The 21,588-nt window shown below is 34.2% G+C and overlaps 1 protein-coding gene across 1 annotated transcript; it reads left to right on the top strand.

Moving 5' to 3' along the window:
* Positions 1-1,277: 1,277 nt before the first annotated feature.
* Positions 1,278-19,398, top strand: eps8l3a (EPS8 signaling adaptor L3a; the record flags this gene model as incomplete). The annotated part of the gene is made up of 19 exons (XM_083891999.1): positions 1,278-1,342; positions 1,437-1,516; positions 2,656-2,720; positions 2,824-2,982; positions 3,936-4,085; positions 4,203-4,267; positions 4,371-4,441; positions 4,529-4,623; positions 5,886-5,991; positions 6,087-6,160; positions 6,275-6,349; positions 14,274-14,419; positions 14,548-14,671; positions 14,737-14,780; positions 14,857-14,953; positions 15,038-15,142; positions 18,063-18,154; positions 18,443-18,575; positions 19,387-19,398. The coding sequence occupies 19 exons, from the start codon at positions 1,278-1,280 to the stop codon at positions 19,396-19,398; spliced, it is 1,758 nt and encodes a 585-aa protein (XP_083748125.1).
* Between the last annotated feature and the right edge of the window lie 2,190 nt (positions 19,399-21,588).

Here is a 21,588-nt window from a genome sequence, read left to right as displayed (position 1 = left end):
TGCTGCCCCCTAGTGGTTTTGCTGAAGAGCATCATACATGCAATACAGAGCGAGTAAAAAGCATCATATTATCAGGGCCTCTAATACAGATTAAAATAAATGAGGTGGATTTGAATTTCATTTGAGGATTATTGTTATTATTATTATTATTATAATGAATTAAAAACCCATCTTTTGTTGGGTTTTTAATGACACACAATAGTTTTTATGACCATTTACAAATAATAACAAATAAACTTTTTTTTTGTTAAAAAGTAAAAACTGAAAAACTAATGAAAAATCCCAAACTATTACATTATATTATATTATATTATATTATAAGCCAATTCCTTATTTCCTAAGAAAAAAAAAATCTTACCTTAAATAATCCTTGTAATTGACCTTGATTTAAGTGTTTTCATGAATTTAATGTTCATTTAATGCACACATATGATCCTGTTAAACCACGGGTCTCTGGATACTGATAATGAATTAAAAAATTCATATTTTATAGTCCTGTTGAAGGAGCAGGAGCTCAATATTCACAGATGCCAAAATAACACATATGGGTATATGACATCTTTATTGACGTGAGCTAGTCACCTCCTGAGATTCCCTGTGTATCTGTGCTGACCTTTGCTCCAGCAGCAGTTCTCACTAAACTCAGGTGCTGCTGAGCTCAGTATCACACAGAGCTGAGCGCCGGACTCTGACCTTCTCCTTTTATGAGGAAGTTTGTCTTCGGCGAGAGGCGAATAATGTGGAGAGACGCGTGGGGATTTAAGTTGTCCTTTTGATTTGATTGAAAGTGAAAAAGGAAGTGACAGACATCACAGGTGACACATCACAGGTAAGACTGTGTTTTTAAGTGAAGACTCTTATGTTTATGGTGAAGATTATCTTTGAGGATTAACGTGTGTTTGTGTTATATACTGTGACGTTTATCCAGAAAGATTGAAATCATTTCAAATAAAAATGTCTCTTATTCTCTCTATGTCTCATCTTATTGTATAAATATTCATCTTTTCCTCTGTTTATATACATGTGTGACATATGAACGTCAATGTAAATATGGCAACATCATCATAAACTCGTCTTTATGAGGATCATATCCGACCGCCTGATTCATTCATTTATTGCGAATGCTACCGTTTTCTACCCTCCAACATAAAGGTCGTGTCTCTCGGTTCATTTTCCGTCATCTTTGGAGCTTGAAATAATGAGAAAAATAAACAAAAAGCCTCCTTTATAAACTGATATGACATATTCTTGTTTTTGTGTCTATGTCAGCAGTGAAGATGTTCAGGAGAGACAGTCCCTTTGTCAACGACAGCAGCAGCTATGCAGGCTCCATTCAGTCCAAGTATGTACAGTGATTATGCCTCTGTTGTGTGTGTTCTATGTGTTTTTAAAGTTGTTTTACTGTCATTCGTGAAACTGTAAATGTGTTGTGACAGCGGTTTGCCCACGACCAATCTCGACGAGGTGTCATCACAGGTGTCAGGCTACGCTAGGCCGAGTGCAAAATCTATTTACTGTGAGTAACCTTGCTGCATTTTACTTCTACTTTTAGAACTACCAAGGGGGGTCATTTTGACCGTTTTTTATATTTTTAGGGCGATAACTGTTGAAATTAAAATATGAAACCGTGGGACCCTGACTTTTCCTAAATGTGTGTAATTACCATTTTAACAAAGTTATATTATTAAAAACAATAGACTTTAATTACAATAGCGGTCAATTTGGCTATGCATTATACAGGGTGTAAGAGACCTAGGGACCGTCTAAAAAGTGCAACACCTGAAAAAATTAATTAGAAAAATATTCAATAATTTTGCCATTATACAGTGTAGTGTCATCAAACTTTCTGTGTACTTCACTGCTGCCACGTACATGATACTACACTACTCTGTATTCATGCACAGTACATCAGTGAAGTATACAGAAGGTTTGATGACACTACACTCTATTATGGTGAAGTTATTGAAAATTATTAGTCATAAATATTCACAAAAAGAGTGGTGTAGTATCATGTACAGTACAGCAGTGAAGTATACAGAAGGTTTGATGACACTACACTGCATTACGATGTAGTTACTGAATATTTTTTTAAATATCTTTCTTCGGGTGTGCACTTTTTAGACGGTCCCTGGGCTCTTGTCTAATGACTGCACTTAGAAATCAATGTAGCTTCTGCAGCTCTTTATGATGAAAATGGTGTTGTAGCTTAGCATCTACATTGCTACACTCTTAGAAATAAGGGTTCCAAAAGGGTCCTTCTACAAGGGCTGAGGTTCTACCTGGAACCATTTGCTTCTGAAAAACCCTTTCCTGAATAAAGGGTTTTTCAAGGGTTCTTGGTAACACTAATGGTTCCAGTAAGAACCACTTTGATCCAGAGAACCCTTTAAAACATCTTTCCAGAATAAAGGGTTTTAAAAGGGTTCTTGGTGGAACCCTCCAAAAGGGTTCCAGATGGAACCTTTATAAAAAGGTTCTACCTGGAGCCAAAAAGGGTTCTCCTATGAGGACAAGCCGAAGAACCTTATGTGGTTCTACTTAGCACTTTTATTTCTAAGAGTGTATGATTGAAAACGTGTTTCAACAATGTTTAGTTTAAATGTTTTAAATGTTTTTAATATGCTTCTAACTTCTTCTACTAAACTGCATTAAAAGTGCAGAGGAAAGCGTACGCGGCCTCGACAAACAAGCTGCTGGACAAGTTTCCGTACAGAGTGGAGGTATCGTACACGTGACCTTTGACCTTTGACCCACCTTTGTCAGAGTCCTGTCCCTTCACCATTAACGCTGTCGCCGTTTCGTGTCAATGCACCTGTGCCGCAGCATTTGTTCACCTGTGACCTGGACGGCAGGGAGCTGAGAAGCGTCGCGGACTGCGTGGAGCGTCTGAAGCTTCTGGACGGCATGGGTCGAGTGTGGGGTCAGAGCATGGTGCTGGAGGTGCACGGCGCCCACCTGCTGCTCACTGACCCGGACACCAAGGTAAACGGCAGGAGAGGCTGTGAGGGACGGCCACAATGGACCATTACTATGTATAAACATACAGTATATACTGAGGCTATAAGAATGTGCCATACAGAGTGTGTTATGTCTTTTTTTTCAGTACAATCTAGGCCAAATAAAATAATTTTCATCAACTAAATAAACCTGAGCTAAAAGTATGCAAAATGTTTAACCCTGAGTGCTCACACACCACAGATCTGTGCTGCAGGTGCACTCATGTTAATTTGCCGTGGGAATAATACACAACTCCTTATATGGACATCCTGGGGGTGTGTGTTTATAGGTCACATACTCAGGCTTTAAAAAAAAATGTTTAGTTGTGATATAAAGTAGCGATAATTGTGAAGAAGTCACAAAATCAGAGTGTTTTTCTTTTCTTTTTGTTCATAAAAACAACCCAAGTGAACTTTGAAATGTAATTCACGAAACGTATTTCACAAATTTCACAAATTCAATCCAGATTTTAAACATTTTGAGTACTTTTTGCTCATAATCATTATTTTTTCCACCAGATTTGCCCAAGCAGATTTGCCCAAGCAGTGTGCTGAAAAAAAGGATATAAAAAAGTATATTTTACACATTCTTATAGCCTCTGTATAAACTGTATGTTCAAACATGGTAATGGAAAAAATCTGCCAAAATGCTCTGTGTTCTAAGGGTTAAAATCGTATTGTATTTGTGAAACTTGTAATTTCGCTAGTTTATATGGCGACATAAAATAAATCATAAATTTGACTCAACAACACATAAGAAGATAGACAAAAAACACATTTTTAAAGCCAGAATATGTGACCTATAAACACACACCCTCAGGATGTCCATATAAGGAGTTGTGTATTATTCCCACAGCAAATTACCATGGGTGCGCTAAGGGTTAATTATTTGTATTTAAGATTATATTGTGACGTGTTTGTTTGTTGTTTTTTTCCCAGGTGGAGCTGGAGTCGATCGCTCTCAGCGACGTCGTGGAGCTGAAGTCCGAGCTGACGACGGAAATATTCAGCTCCCTGCTCATCGTGTCAGTTCGGTCGAGGGGGAAGAAAACCACCACCGTCTTCATGTTTCAGTGCGAGGACGTCCGGGTGAGGGCAGAGCCAGGGACAAAAGAAAGAAAGAAAAATGCTGTAATTGTGAAATTTGCAAACCACTGACTGTGTCTGAAGCTGCAAAAGTCACTGCGTGATTTGTTTGAATTAAAGGCCGACTTCGTTCAGAGAGACCTCTCCCAGGCGCTGTCTCGCAGGAGGGACAATCCAAACGTGGAGTAAGACGTCCCGCGCTCACCTATCATGTCCTATTGCTGATAAAGCCCGATTATTGATTATTAATGTCTGTCTCTCTCTCTCACTTCCTGAAACTTCTCACAGCGCCATGAAAAACCATCTGAGCGAACCTGAGGAGCAGAGTCTGTCGCTGCAGTCGGTGCCTCGTAGCTACGGTGAGGCCGATTGTTGACGATCGATATGTGATCTGCACTCAAAGCGAATCTTTACTCTATTTTTTTCTTTTTTACCAACCCCGACAGATGAAGACGATTTCCTCGAGCCTGAGCTGGTTGTGCTCAAGGACGAAGAGGACGACGAGGCCTCGTCCTCCTTAAAGGACGCATCGCTGAGTGTGGTCAGTCCATCACTCAGTCAGTTTCTCTATTGTTTCAAGCCCCTAGTTGACCCCATAAGCCCCATAATTTGACTAAATATTAGAAAATTATTGGATGAACTCTGGGCCATAATGGTTTGTGTAGTGTAGGGGTGTCCAAGCTACGGCCCGAGAGCCAATCACAGCCCTCTGTGAGATGTTGTGCTGCCCGCAGCTTCGGTTTTATAACGTATTATTTATGGCCAGGCTCTGGCTTCCAAATGCGTGCAAATTTTTGACATTTTTGTCAAATTTTGGAACAAAAATTTCTTTTTTCAAAAAATTGTCAAATTTTGGACGACATAGTATAGTATGACGTTTTTGTCAAATTTTGGACCAACATTTTGTTTTTCCAAAAGAAATGTCAAATTTTGGACCAACATTTTTTTCTACATTTTTTTTACAATTTTGGACGACATGCTATACTATGACTTTTTGGTCCAATTTTGGACAATAATTTTTTTTTTAATTGTCAAATTTTGGACGACATATGACGTTTTTGTCAAATTTTGGACCAACATTTTTTTTTCAAAAGAAATGTCAAATTTTGGACCTACATTTTGGACCTAAATTTTTTTACATTTTGGACAACATGCTATACTATGACCTTTTGGTCCAATTTTGGACCATAATTTTTTTAAATTTCTTTTTTAATTGTCAAATTTTGGACGACATAGTATAGTATGACGTTTTTGTCAAATTTTGGACCAAATTTTTTTTTTCAATTTTTGGACAACATGGTATAGTATGAAGTTTTTGTCAAATTTTGTGTGTAAATCACGTGTATAAGGCCGCAAATGCCAGTCAGAATGATCTAATGTCGCTCTGGAATGACCATTCAGGCTGGAAATAAATCCACAAAGTATGCTGGGATGTGTAGTTCTTCATTTGAAATGCTTGTGTTCCGGTGGAAATAAGTTGTTTTGATAAACAGCAAAGGCAAGACGACATTTGTGGTTGTAGTTCTTGAAAGTGAGTTGTTGTTTTACTCTTATTTTGCGGCTGGATCCATGAATCTTCATAAAAAATGTAATTGTTATAAAACAGTGCATTTGTATGTAAATGTTTCTGTTAAAAAAAGAAATAAGGACCAATTGGCTGAAGTGGTTCTCGCGCTTGCTTTTGTCCGGGTTTCGACACCTGGTCAGAACAAGGGCTTTCCTGCATGGTTTGTTTTAGAAGATGAAGTAAAAGAAAAGCACAATTTAAACAAAAAAGTTAACTTTCTTTCTTTCTCCCTCCAGGACACGTTGAATCAGATTTTAAATGACATTGAAGTCTTCATGAGTCAAGTCGCTGCTGTAGCGACGAGGAATGCTCAGAAAAGGAAGAAGAAGAAAAAAGGAAAAGGTAACTTTCAGGCAGACACGGATGAATCCAGGGTGGATCGTAATGAACGCCAGTAAATCACACACTTTTTTCATATATGCAAATTATATTTTAAGTGATGGAAGGCATGCCTGGCACAGAAGAGTTTGCAGCTTGTCTCCACAAGATCAAGTGTGGATTCAACCTTCTGGTAAGCACTTCCTGTGTGTGTGTATGTGTGTGTGTGTGTGTGTGTGTGTGTGTGTGTGTGTGTGTGTGTGTAACAGTGTTGTTGTGTATGAAAATGTTCTCTTTTTTTGGACAGGGGGAGCTAAACGGAAAGATTGATAATCCCACTGCTCCTGAGTTTGTTCACGTCCTCTTCACCTTGTTAGCATTTGTAAGTCAAACGTTCAGATTTCCACATACAGTGTGATTGTGATTATAATTCAACAGGGGCGAGTTTGGGTCAGAGCTTCAGGGTGCTTTTTCAAATGAACGACATACTAAACTATGACTTTTCTGTCAAACATAACTAGTATAGTATAGTATGACGTACTGCATAGTATAGTATGACGTTTTTGTCAAGTTTTGGACCAAAAAACGTTGTTCAAAAAAATTGTCAAATTTTGGACGACAGTATAGTTTGATATTTTTGTCAAATTTTGGACCAAAAAAAAGTTTTTCAAAAAATGGTCAAAGTTTGGACGACATGCTATACTATGGCTTTTTGGTCAAATTTTGAACCAAAATGTTTTTTTCTAAAAAATTGTCAAATTTTGGATGACATAGTATAGTATGACGTACTACATAGTATAGTATGAGTTTTTTCTCAAGTTTTGGACCAACAAAATGTTTTTCCAAAAAATAGTCAGATTTTGGACGACATAGTATAGTATGTCGTTTTTGCCAAATTTTGGACCAAATTTTTTTTTTCAGAAAATGGTCACATTTTGGACGACATAGTATAGTATGTCGTTTTTGTCAAATTTTTTACCAATTTTATTTTTTTCAAAAAATAGTCTCATTTTCGAAATATAGAATAGTATGACGTACTACATAGTATAGTATGACGTTTTTGTCAAGTTTTGTTAACAAAAAAATGTTTTTCTAAAAAATTGTCAGATTTTGGACGACATAGTATAGTATCTCGTTTTTGTCAAATTTTGGAGCAATTTTTTTTTTCAAAGAATAGTCACATTTTCAAAATATAGTATAGAATGACGTACTACATAGTATTGTATGACGTTTTTGTCAAGTTTTGGAACAAAAAATCTTTTTCAAAAAACTTGTCACATTTTGGACGACATAGTGTAGTATGTCGTTTTTTGGCAAATTTTGGACCCAATCTTTTTTTTCAAAAAATGGGCATATTTTGGACGACACAGTATAGTACGACGTATTGCATAGTATAGTATGACGTTTTTGTCAAGTTTTGGACCAAAAATATTTTTTTCCAAAAAATAGTCAGATGTTGCACAAAATACTACAGTATGCCGTTTTTGTCAAATTTTGGACGACGTATGACGTTTTTGTCAAATTTTGGACGAAACGTTTTTTTTCCAAAGTTAGTCAAATGTTGCGCTAAATACTATAGCATGCCCACGATCCTAAAAAATGTGTTACTTTGTATAGGAATTATGGGAATTTATAAGAATTTTGATCTGGAGTTTGTCATTAACTCACGATCATTGTACACGGGTCAGTCATCCCAGTTTCAGGTTGCTGGTCTCACCTGAGGCAAGGTGTGAACGGGCCATTAGGGAAGGTCTGATATGTCCACATGTATCTGCTTCTCAATTCATTCACAATCAGGGTATCAAACCTACAGCCTTTAAGTTGAGAAACAACTCACTCAACCATCACTTCAAAACCTGTACACACCCAACGTGGGGCTCGAACCCACGACCCTGAGATTAAGAGTCTCATGCTCTACCGACTGAGTTAGCCGGCTATTGTTGCCTATAAATCAGTGGAAACTTCCCAGAAACTTTCCATGGTATATGAATAGTATGTCGTTTTTGTCTAATTTTGGACCAAAATAATTTTTCCAAAAAAATAGTCAAATGTTGCGCAAAATACTACAGTATGCCGTGTTTGTCAAATTTTGGACGACGTATGACATTTTTGTCAAATTTTGGACCAAAAAGCTGATTGAAATAAAATGTCAATTTTGGAACGACATAGTATAGTATGTCGTTTTTGTCAAATTTTGGACCAAAATCCTTTTTTCCAAAAAAATAGTCAAATGTTGCGCAAATACTATAGCATGTTGTTTTTTTCAAATTTTGGACAACGTATGATGTTTTTGTCAACTTTTGGTCCAAAAAGCTGATTGAAAAAAAATTTCAATTTTGGAACGATATAGTATAGTATGTCGTTTTTGTCAAATTTTGGACCAAATTCTTTTTTTCAAAAAATGGTCACATTTTGGACGACATAGTATAGTATGATGTACTACATAGTATAGTTTGAAGTTTTTGTCAAGTTTTGGACCAAAAAAAGGTATTTCAAAAAAATGGTCCGATTTTGGACGACATAGTATAGTATAACGTACTACATAGTATAGTATGACGTTTTTGTCAAGTTTTGGACCAAAAAAATGTTTTTCAAAAAAATTGTCAGATTTTGGACGACATTGTATATCGTTTTTGTCAAATTTTGGACCAAATTTTTTTTTCAAAAAATAGTCTCATTGTCGAAATTCAGTATAGTATGACGTACTACATAGTATAGTATGACGTTTTTGTCAAGTTTTGGACCAAAAAAATGTTTTTCAAAAAAATTGTCAGATTTTGGACGACATAGTATATTATGTCGTTTTTGTCAAATTTTGGACCAAATTTTCTTTTTTCAAAGAATAGTCACATTTTCAAAATATAGTATAGTATGACGTACTACATAGTATAGTATGACGTTTTTGTCAAGTTTTGGTCCAAAAAAATCTTTTTCAAAAAACTTGTCACATTTTGGACGACATAGTGTTGTATGTCGTTTTTTGGCAAATTTTGGACCACACTTTTTTTTCAAAAAATGGGAATATTTTGGACGACACAGTATAGTACGACGTATTGCATAGTATAGTATGACGTTTTTGTCAAGTTTTGGACCAAAAATATTTTTTTCCAAAAAATAGTCAGATGTTGCACAAAATACTACAGTATGCCGTGTTTGTCAAATTTTGGACGACGTATGACGTTTTTGTCAAATTTTGGACCAACATTTTTTTTCCAAAGATAGTCAAATGTTGCGCTAAATATTATAGCATGCCCACGATCCTCAAAAATGTGTTACTTTGTATAGGAATTATGGGAATTTATAAGAATCTTGATCAGGAGTTTGTCATTAACACACGATCACTGGACACGGGTCAGTCATCCCAGTTTCAGGTTGCTGGTCTCACCTGAGGCAAGGTGTGAACGGGCCATTAGGGAAGGTCTGATATGTCCACATGTATCTGCTTCTCAATTCATTCACAATCAGGGTGTCAAACCTACAACCTTTAAGTTGAGAAACAACTCACTCAACCATCACTTAAAAAACCTGTACACGCCCAACGTGGGGCTCGAACCCACGACCCTGAGATTAAGAGTCTCATGCTCTACCGACTGAGCTAGCCGGGCTAGTGGTACCTAAAAATCACTGGAAAATTCCCAGAAACTTTCCATGGTATATGAATAGTATGTCGTTTTTGTCTAATTTTGGACCAAAATAATTTTTCCAAAAAAATAGTCAAATGTTGCGCAAAATACTACAGTATGCCGTGTTTGTCAAATTTTGGACGACGTATGACATTTTTGTCAAATTTTGGACAAAAAAGCTGATTGAAATAAAATGTCAATTTTGGAACGACAAAGTATAGTATGTCGTTTTTGTCAAATTTTGGACCAAAATCTTTTTTTCCAAAAAAATAGTCAAATGTTGCGCAAATACTATAGCATGTTGTTTTTTTCAAATTTTGGACAACGTATGATGTTTTTGTCAACTTTTGGTGCAAAAAGCTGATTGAAAAGAAAAGTCAATTTTGGAACGATATAGTATAGTATGTCGTTTTTGTCAAATTTTGGACCAAATTTTTTTTTCAAAAAATTGTCACATTTTGGACGACATAGTATAGTATGATGTACTACATAGTATAGTTTGAAGTTTTTGTCAAGTTTTGGACCAAAAAAATGTTTTTCAAAAAAATTGTCGGATTTTGGACGACATTGTATATCGTTTTTGTCAAGTTTTGGACCAAAAAAATGTTTTTCAAAAAAATTGTCAGATTTTGGACGACATAGTATAGTATGTCGTTTTTGTCAAATTTTGGACCAAATTTTTTTTTTCAAAGAATAGTCACATTTTCAAAATAAAGTATAGTATGACGTACTACATAGTATAGTATGACGTTTTTGTCAAGTTTTGGTCCAAAAAAATCTTTTTCAAAAAACTTGTCACATTTTGGACGACATAGTGTAGAATGTCGTTTTTTGGCAAATTTTGGACCCAATTTTTTTTTCAAAAAATGAGAATATTTTGGACGACACAGTATAGTACGACGTATTGCATAGTATAGTATGAAGTTTTTGTCAAGTTTTGGACCAAAAATATTTTTTTCCAAAAAATAGTTAGATGTTGCACAAAATACTACAGTATGCCGTGTTTGTCAAATTTTGGACGACGTATGACGTTTTTGTCAAATTTTGGACCAAAAGTTTTTTTTCCAAAGATAGTCAAATGTTGCGCTAAATACTATAGCATGCCCACGATCCTCAAAAATGTGTTACTTTGTATAAGAATTATGGAAATTTAAAAGAATCTTGATCAGGAGTTGGTCATTAACACACGATCACTGGACACGGGTCAGTCATCCCAGTTTCAGGTTGCTGGTCTCACCTGAGGCAAGGTGTGAACAGGCCATTAGGGAAGGTCTGATATGTCCACATGTATCTGCTTCTCAATTCATTCACAATCAGGGTGTCAAACCTACAACCTTTAAGTTGAGAAACAACTCACTCAACCATCACTTAAAAAACCTGTACACGCCCAACGTGGGGCTCGAACCCACGACCCTGAGATTAAGAGTCTCATGCTCTACCGACTGAGCTAGCCGGGCTATTGATGCCTATAAATCACTGGAAAATTCCCAGAAACTTTCCATGGTATATGAATAGTATGTCGTTTTTGTCTAATTTTGGACCAAAATAATTTTTCCAAAAAAATAGTCAAATGTTGCGCAAAATACTACAGAATGCCGTGTTTGTCAAATTTTGGACGACGTATGACATTTTTGTCAAATTTTGGACCAAAAAGCTGATTGAAATAAAATGTCAATTTTGGAACGACATAGTATAGTATGTCGTTTTTGTCAAGTTTTGGACCAAAAAAATGTTTTTCAAAAAAATTGTCAGATTTTTGACGACATTGTATGACGTTTTTGTCAAATTTTGGACCAAAATTTTTTTTCCAAAGATAGTCAAATGTTGCGCTAAATACTATAGCATGCCCACGATCCTCAAAAATGTGTTACTTTGTATAGGAATTATGGGAATTTATAAGAATCTTGATCAGGAGTTGGTCATTAACACACGATCACTGGACACGGGTCAGTCATCCCAGTTTCAGGTTGCTGGTCTCACCTGAGGCAAGGTGTGAACGGGCCATTCGGGAAGGTCTGATATGTCCACATGTATCTGCTTCTCAATTCATTCACAATCAGGGTGTCAAACCTACAACCTTTAAGTTGAGAAACAACTCACTCAACCATCACTTCAAAACCTGTACACGCCCAACGTGGGGCTCGAACCCACGACCCTGAGATTAAGAGTCTCATGCTCTACCGACTGAGCTAGCCGGGCTATTGTTGCCTATAAATCACTAGAAAATTCGCAGAAACTTTCCATGGTATATGAATAGTATGTCGTTTTTGTCTAATTTTGGACCGAAATGATTTTTCCAAAAAAATAGTCAAATGTTGCGCAAAATACAACAGTATGCCGTGTTTGTCAAATTTTGGACGACGTATGACATTTTTGTCAAATTTTGGACCAAAAAGCTGATTGAAATAAAATGTCAATTTTGGAACGACATAGTATAGTATGTCGTTTTTGTCAAGTTTTGGACCAAAAAAATGTTTTTCAAAAAAATTGTCAGATTTTTGACGACATTGTATATCGTTTTTGTCAAATTTTGGACCAAATTTTTTTTTTTCAAAAAATAGTCTCATTTTCGAAATATAGTATAGTATGACGTACTACATAGTATAGTATGACGTTTTTGTCAAGTTTTGGACCAAAATTTTTTTTTTCAAAAAAACTGTCAGATTTTGGATGACATAGTATAGTATGTCGTTTTTGTCAAATTTTGGACCAAATTTTTTTTTTTTTTAAATAGTCTCATTTTCGAAATATAGTATAGTATGACGTACTACATAGTATAGTATGTCGTTTTTGTCAAATTTTGGACCAAATTCTTTTTTTCAAAAAATGGTCACATTTTGGACGACATAGTATAGTATGATGTACAACATAGTATAGTTTGAAGTTATTGTCAAGTTTTGGACCAAAAAAAGGTATTTCAAAAAAAGTGGTCCGATTTTGGACGACATAGTATAGTATGTCGTTTTTGTCCAATTTTGGACCAAAATTTTTTTTCAATAAAGGGTCACATTTTGGACGACATAGTATAGTATAACGTACTACATAGTATAGTATGACGTTTTTGTCAAGTTGTGGACCAAAAAAATGTTTTTCAAAAAAACTTGTCAGATTTTGGACGACATTGTATATCGTTTTTGTCAAATTTTGGACCAAATTTTATTTTTCAAAAAATAGTCTCGTTTTCGAAATATAATATAGTATGACGTACTACATAGTATAGTATGACGTTGTTGTCAAGTTTTGGATCAAAAATATGTTTTTCAAAAAAATTGTCCGATTTTGGACGACATTGTATATTGTTTTTGTCAAATTTTGGACCAAATTTTATTTTTCAAAAAATAGTCTCATTTTCGAAATATAGTATAGTATGACGTACTACATAGTATAGTATGACGTTTTTGTCAAGTTTTGGACCAAAAAAATGTTTTTCAAAAAAATTGTCAGATTTCTGACGACATTGTATATCGTTTTTGTCAAATTTTGGACCAAATTCTTTTTTTTTCAAAAAATAGTCTCATTTTCGAAATATAGTATAGTATGACGTACTACATAGTATAGTATGACGTTTTTGTCAAGTTTTGGACCAAAAGTTTTTTTTTCAAAAAAACTGTCAGATTTTGGATGACATAGTATAGTATGTCGTTTTTGTCAAATTTTGGACCAAATCCTTTTTTTTTTTAAAAATAGTCACATTTTCGAAATATAGTATAGTATGACGTACTACATAGTATAGTATGTTGTTTTTGTCAAATTTTGGACCAAATCCTTTTTTTTTCAAAAAATAGTCACATTTTCGAAATATAGTATAGTATGACATACTACATAATATAGTATGTCGTTTTTGTCAAATTTTGGACCAAATTTTTTTTTTCAAAACATTGTCACATTTTGGACGAAATAGTATAGTATGACGTACTACATAGTATAGTCTGACTTTTTGTCAAGTTTTGGACCAAAAAAATGTTTTTCAAAATAATGTTCAATTTTGGGAAGTATAGTATGTCGTTTTTGGCAAATTTTTGACCAAAATTTGTTCCAAAAAAATAGTTTAATGTTTCGCAAAATAGCCTATGTTTGTGGAGACGTAGTTTAGCAGGGCGTTTTTGTACTTATTTGAAGACAATCTATATGTATTATCAATCATTGTATATAAACATTTGTTCTACTTTTAACACGTGCTGCCGAAACCCCGGATTGAACCAGGGACCTTCAGATCTTCAGTCTGACGCTCTCCCTACTGAGCTATTTCGGCTTTCTGATGAGTAATTGTCAAATTCTGGAGCTAATACTATAGTATGGCGTTTTATGTCAAATTGTGGACGTCGTAGTATAGTATGTCGGTTTTGTCAAATTTTGGACCAAATTTTTTTTCCCATAAATTGTCAAATGTTGCGAAATAGTATAGTATAACGTACTACATGGTATAGTATGACGTTTTTGTCAAGTTTTGGACGCCATAGTATAGTATGACATTTTTCTAAAATTTTAGACGATATGCTAACCTATTACTTTTTTTGTCCAATTTTGGACAACATACTAAAGTTAGACTTTTTTTTAAAGTTTTGCATGACATACTAGAAATTGACTTTTTTTTAACTTTTTGGACGACATACTATGGCTCATTTATTCAGTTGTGTGCCTTTGCTTACATATTTTTTTCATCAGATGTTGTTTTCTTGGCAGATAGTACCTCATGGTCCCGAGCATCTGTCCTCAACCATTGTGTCTCCTCTGCTGACGCCTCAGAGTGTCCGTCTCATGAGTGAAGAGACGTCCACAGAGGAGGACCAGCTGTGGCAGTCTCTCGGAGATGCTTGGAGCATCCCCAGGTGAGACACTAGACTTTTTAATTATCATTTATCACCCCATTACAATGTTTGATTTCTGTTTTTAATTTCCCTTTATTTGACAATCATATTGCTTTTAAATGTAATTGTTGCTGTAATGGTTGTACCAGCACTAAATGGCCAGAGGGTGACAAGGACATCCTGACGTACGCGTTGAAGTTCTCAGATGAAGTCACACCTGTCCACAGTGAATCTGTGAGCAGACAGGATAGTCCACATCCTGCAGGGAGACAGGTAAACCCTCACAGACAAACATACACACTTTATTTTGATAAATTAAAATGTAATTTTCTGTTTAGGGGTCGACAAACTGGGCTCCTCAGTATCAACCACAAAATGCCAGGTACACACGTACACAACATTTAATTTAGCATGATGGGAACATTTGAAACTAAATTATATTGTTGTTTTTTTTCCAGCTTGGATGAGTCAAAGCCACGTCAAATGCGCGTCATGTATGATTTTATCTCAAGAAACCACAGGGAGCTCACCATCAGGAAAGGGGACATCGTTGAGGTGCAGATCAGTGACCAAATTTGAAAAGTTCCCTAAAATTCTCTCGTACCACTTACTTTTCTTCTTTGCGTCGTGGACCCGCAGGTGCTGGACGTGTCCAAGCAGTGGTGGAAAGTGAGGAACAGCAGCGGGGATGAGGGCTTTGTTCCCAATAACGTCCTGGAGACTTGTGATGAAACGTCTAACGAGGTACTTACCGAAACAAGGACAATTTACACTCAGTCTTCTTAACCTTAGAAACCAGGGGGGCGATGGGTTGCCTCGGAAACAGAGGTGATTGAAATTTCACGACCAGATAACTGTGTCCACACAGAGAAGCATCAAATGAAGCTCCCGCTATGTTCTTCGTCTCGACCGCTGACAGGAACAAACTCACACTCGGTTAAATAATGTGAAATCTAACTCACGTGCTGAGCTTTATTTAAACAGCATTCGTCAGTCGTGTGGATTCACAAACAATAGATGGACAGCCAGGGCACTGTTTGATTTGGCAGAAGAACTCACAAAATGATTCTATGAAAAGTATTAGGATTAACGAGTATGGTTTCTGAGGTATTGTGTTGGACTGGTTAAAGAGTTACATAATAAACAGGGAAAAATTTATAAATCAATATACATCTGGATTTATGAATATAACATGTGGGGTGCCTCAAGGGTCAGTTTTAGGACATAAACATAAAATTATCTATCTATCTATCTATCTATCTATCTATCTATCTATCTATCTATCTATCTATCTATCTATCTATCTATCTATCTATCTATCTATCTATCTATCTATCTATCTATCTATCTATCTATCTATCTATCTATCTATCTATTAGCTAAAAGTTAGCTAAAACAATTGATATCTAACTATCTATCTATCTATCAGCTAAAAGTTATCTAAAATGATTACTATCATCTATCTATCTATCTATCTATCTATCTATCTATCTATCTATCTATCTATCTATCTATCTATCTATCTATTAGCTAAAGGTTAGCTAAAACAATTGATATCTAACTTTCTATCTATCTATCAGCTAAAAGTTAGCTAAAATGATGACTATCTATCTATCTATCTATCTATCTATCTATCTATCTATCTATCTATCTATCTATCTATCTATCTATCTATCTATCTATCTATCTATCTATCTATCTATCTATTAGCTAAAAGTTAGCTAGAACAATTGATATCTAACTATCTATCTATCTATCAGCTAAAAGTTAGCTAAAATTATTACTATCATCTATCTATCTATCTATCTATCTATCTATCTATCTATCTATCTATCTATCTATCTATCTATCTATCTATCTATCTATTAGCTAAAGGTTAGCTAAAACAATTGATATCTAACTTTCTATCTATCTATCAGCTAAAAGTTAGCTAAAATGATTACTATCTATCTATCTATCTATCTATCTATCTATCTATCTATTAGCTAAAAGTTAGCTAGAACAATTGATATCTAACTATCTATCTATCTATCAGCTAAAAGTTAGCTAAAATTATTACTATCTATCTATCTATCTATCTATCTATCTATCTATCTATCTATCTATCTATCTATTAGCTAAAAGTTAGCTAAAACAATTGATATCTAACTATCTATCTATCTATCTATCAGCTAAAAGTTAGCTAAAATGATTACTATCATCTATCTATCTATCTATCTATCTATCTATCTATCTATCTATCTATCTATCTATCTATCTATCTATCTATCTATCTATCTATCTATCTATCTATCTATCTATCTATTAGCTAAAGGTTAGCTAAAACAATTGATATCTAACTTTCTATCTATCTATCAGCTAAAAGTTAGCTATAATGATTACTATCTATCTATCTATCTATCTATCTATCTATCTATCTATCTATCTATCTATCTATCTATCTATCTATCTATCTATCAGTTAAAAGTTAGCTTAAAGTTAGCTAAAACAATTGCTATCTATCTATTAGCTTAAAGTTAGCTAAAACAATTGCTATCTATCTATCTATCTATCTATCTATCTATCTATCTATCTATCTATCTATCTATCTATCTATCTATTAGCTAAAGGTTAGCTAAAACAATTGATATCTATCTTTCTATCTATCTATCAGCTAAAAGTTAGCTAAAATGATTACTATCTATCTATCTATCTATCTATCTATCTATCTATCTATCTATCTATCTATCTATCTATCTATCTATCTATCTATCTATCTATCTATCTATTAGCTAAAAGTTAGCTAGAACAATTGATATCTAACTATCTATCTATCTATCAGCTAAAAGTTAGCTAAAATTATTACTATCATCTATCTATCTATCTATCTATCTATCTATCTATCTATCTATCTATCTATCTATCTATCTATCTATCTATCTATCTATTAGCTAAAAGTTAGCTAAAACAATTGATATCTAACTATCTATCTATCAGCTAAAAGTTAGCTAAAATGATAACTATCATCTATCTATCTATCTATCTATCTATCTATCTATCTATCTATCTATCTATCTATCTATCTATCTATCTATCTATCTATCTATCTATTAGCTAAAGGTTAGCTAAAACAATTGATATTTAACTTTCTATCTATCTATCAGCTAAAAGTTAGCTATAATGATTACTATCTATCTATCTATCTATCTATCTATCTATCTATCTATCTATCTATCTATCTATCTATCTATCTATCTATCTATCTATCTATCTATCTATCTATCAGTTAAAAGTTAGCTTAAAGTTAGCTAAAACAATTGCTATCTATCTATTAGCTTAAAGTTAGCTAAAACAATTGCTATCTATCTATCTATCTATCTATCTATCTATCTATCTATCTATCTATCTATCTATCTATCTATCTATCAGTTAAAAGTTAGCTTAAAGTTAGCTAAAACAATTGCTATCTATCTATTAGCTTAAAGTTAGCTAAAACAATTGCTATCTATCTATCTATCTATCTATCTATCTATCTATCTATCTATCTATCTATCTATCTATCTATCTATCTATCTATCTATCTATCTATCTATCTATCTATCTATCTATCTATCTATCTATCTATCTATCTACACTAAAACTGTACTAAATGCTAACTAATGTTAATACTTGTATAATCGTCCAGTATGAGGAAAGTGAAGGTGTTCCTGTCCTGACAAGGCGTTCTAAACCTGCGGAAGTGAAAGTCTGGCTGGAAGACAAGGGCTTTAGTAAAATGTAAGTATTTAAGTATCACATGATGAAAGGAATGATATCCTTGTAGCTCCTCTCTATGGGTGAATCATCAATACTTTTATTTTTACCTTCCTTATTTGTCATTGACAGTGATCTGATATCTGTTCAGTCGTTTTTGATTTGTCTTCTTTCATTGTATTCCGTATTCATCTCCTGTGTTTATTTATTTTTTTATTATCTGTAAAGTTTGTTATAATTATTGGACAATTAAAAAAAGGGACATTCCACAGTCCTATAATGAACCCCAGTGTTGATGACCGTGTGTTACAGCACAGTGCGCTGCCTGGGCGTGCTGAGCGGCTCCATGCTCCTGACCATGACCAGAGAGGAACTGAAGACGCTGTGTCCAGAGGAAGGAGGACGAGTCTTCTTCCAGTTACAATCGGTCAAGTACAGCATGGCCGTAAGTCACAGACGGACCGCGGTTACACAGCTTCATGATTCACACAAAAAAAAATTCAAATTTTGGTTGACATAGTACAGTATGACATTTTTCTCAAAATCTGGACCAAAATTTTCTTTCTAAAAAATGGTCAAATTTTGGAACACTATTGTATAGTATGATGTTTTTGTCAAATTTTGGACCAAAATTTTCTTTGGGAAAAAATTTAACATTTTCGAAAATCATAGTATAGTATAGTATAACGTTTTTGTCTAATTTTGGACAAAAAAAAAATGTCTAAAAAGTTTTCAATTTTGGAACGACATAGTATAGTATGACGTTTTTGTCCAATTTTGGACAAAAAAAATTTTTCTAAAAAGTTTTCCAATTTTGGAACAACATAGTATAGTATGATGTTTTTGTCAAATTTTTGACTTTTTTTTTTTCATAAATTTTTCCACATTTTGGAATGACATAATATAGTATGACGTTTTGGCAAATTTTGGACCGGAGAAATGTTTTCGAAAATAATGTCAAATTTTGGACAACATAGTATAGTATGATCTTCTTGATACATTTTGGACGACATGCTATAGTACGACTTTTTGGTGAAATTAGGACAAAATTTGTTTTTAAAAAAAAAGTCTAATTTTGGACAACATGCTATACTATAACTTTTTTGTCAAATTTTGGACCAAAAAATGTTTTAAAAAAATTTAAAATTTTGGACGACATAGTATAGTATGATTTTTTTGGTTGTCAAATTTTAGGTTCATGATTCATGATTGGCTCTGTGATAACAGCTGGTGTTTGCTTTGTGTCTCAACTGCAGGCTGACCAATAAACAGCCACAGTAATATATGACATCCACGGAGGAAGAGGAGGAGGAAGAGGAGCCTTATCTTCATCATTTATGCGACAGGACTTGATATATCGTCTCCTCTGAAACATGTGGTCATGTAATTTAATACGATTTGTTGTAATCAAACCGTTATATCCAATCAAGTGTAAATAAAAATACAGCAGATAATGACTCGAGTGAATCAACATGCTTTTATTTCATTGATCAGACGTTACACAGAAGTGAATCTTATCAGAGGCAAATCCATCTGTGACATTCAGGAAATAGAAGAATATCCACCAAATTAGTTTTAAATCTAAAATGGACATGACTGTGCGTAAAAAAACAAAGACACAAAGACACAAAGACTTATGCAATCAAACAAACACAAATATGATTTTGAGTGTTGAAATAATCATCGTCAGAGACACTTTAATGGAATCCTTGAAAACTAAGAGTCAAAAACTCACTCAGGTTCAAGCGTCTGAAACATTTTTTTTGTTTAGTTTCATGTTTTATCCTTGTTTTCGACACATATTTGGGTTTGGGGGTTTGGTAGGATTGTATTAATGGGTTCCTCAGTGTCATTCAGCGACGTAAACTGTCATCAAAAAAGTGTATTTGTTCTTATTTTACTCAAAGCCAACAGGTGTCTGCACTGTGTGAACAAGCACGTCACAAAATTAACGTTTGCAGAAATTAAACCGGATGAATGTTGTGCTTCTGTCTGTGTCTTCAGCATCAATCACTGTCGCTCACAGTCGACCAGAAATAAAAGACTAGAGTTTATGTAGTGTACAGAGGTATTACAGTCATATAACGTCCGCAGATAAACTCTACGATTAATAATAATAATAATAATAATAATAATAATGATGATGATGATAAACCTGACAAAGTTCTAATCCACGTGTTTCAACCCCAACAGAACTAAGTCAATTTAATACAGAGTGAATATAAAAATGTCTTTATCTCTATGTCACCTTTTAAAAAAATACACTTTATACACGAAACCCAAACAAACACACATACTTTTCCCATCCTGCAACTGTGCCTCCCTTTAAAGCCTCTCACTGCTGTGCTGATGCTGAACTCTAATCCGAACTCTCATCTTCTACAAAAGCAAAACACAAAGTAAACCTCCTGAAACGTTAGATTTTTCTGATTCATATTTTTGTGTCAGTTATTTACCTGACAGACAGTGAATGTTCACAGTTTGATGGAAGGTGAGACCAGAAGTGTCCAGAGGTGACGACAGTGGAAGAGTGACGATAGTGATTTTAGGGCAGAGTGAAACATAAATGCTACAAGAACCAATGCGACTTAAAGTCTTAAACCACGTCCCAGCATGGTTTGCTCATGTCTTTAAATCTGTTTTCTATGGAAGCCCAAAAAAAAGAGGTTAAACTTTGCCTTGCTAATAAAAAATATGCTGAAAGTAAGTCAAAATTATGAGATAAAAAGTTGAATTTATGAGATAAAAAGTTTAATTTATGAGATAAAAAGTCAATTACGAGATAAAAAGTCGAAAAATTAAGAGATAAACAATTTGAATTTATGAGATAAATCGAAATTATGAGCTAAAAAGTCGAAATTATGAGATAAAAAGTAGAAATTATGAGCTAAAAAAAGTCTAAATTATGAGACAAAAAAGTCTAAATTATGGGATTAAAAAAGGCAAAATTATGAGATATAAATTTTGAATTAAGTGATAAAATAATTTTATTTCATAATTTAGACTTTTTGTCCCTTAATGACATTTCATCTCAAAATGTCTTCTTTTTTATCTCATAATTATCAATTAACGTAAAATGTAGACTTTTTGACTCATAATTATGACATTTTATCTCATCATTTCGACTTCCTTTGAGAATATTTTTTAATATCAAGGCTATATTTTACCTCTTTTGAAATGGGCTTCCATAGTTTTGCTGTCATTTCAAACTAGAAAACGCAATTTCCAAAGCTGGTCTGCAGCCCTAAATGAGTTAAGAAGCGTCACATTACCGCTCATTCTCTCTTCTGTCGTCAGTTACTCATGCAGGCATGCAGGTACCTATACGCACTTGTAAACTGAGAAACAAGTTCTCCTCATTTTGAAGGTTGAAGGTAAAAGTTAAGTCACACACAGCATGCAGCTGAGCGGCTTCAGATCCACGACTGAGAGCAAAAGGTGTTTGAACGATAGAGAGC

This window comes from Microchirus variegatus (genome assembly GCF_963457635.1).
Source record: "Microchirus variegatus genome assembly, chromosome: 7".
Lineage (NCBI taxonomy): Eukaryota > Metazoa > Chordata > Actinopteri > Pleuronectiformes > Soleidae > Microchirus > Microchirus variegatus.
Note: the sequence above shows the minus strand (reverse complement) of the source record. Positions and strands in the feature narration are given on the sequence as shown.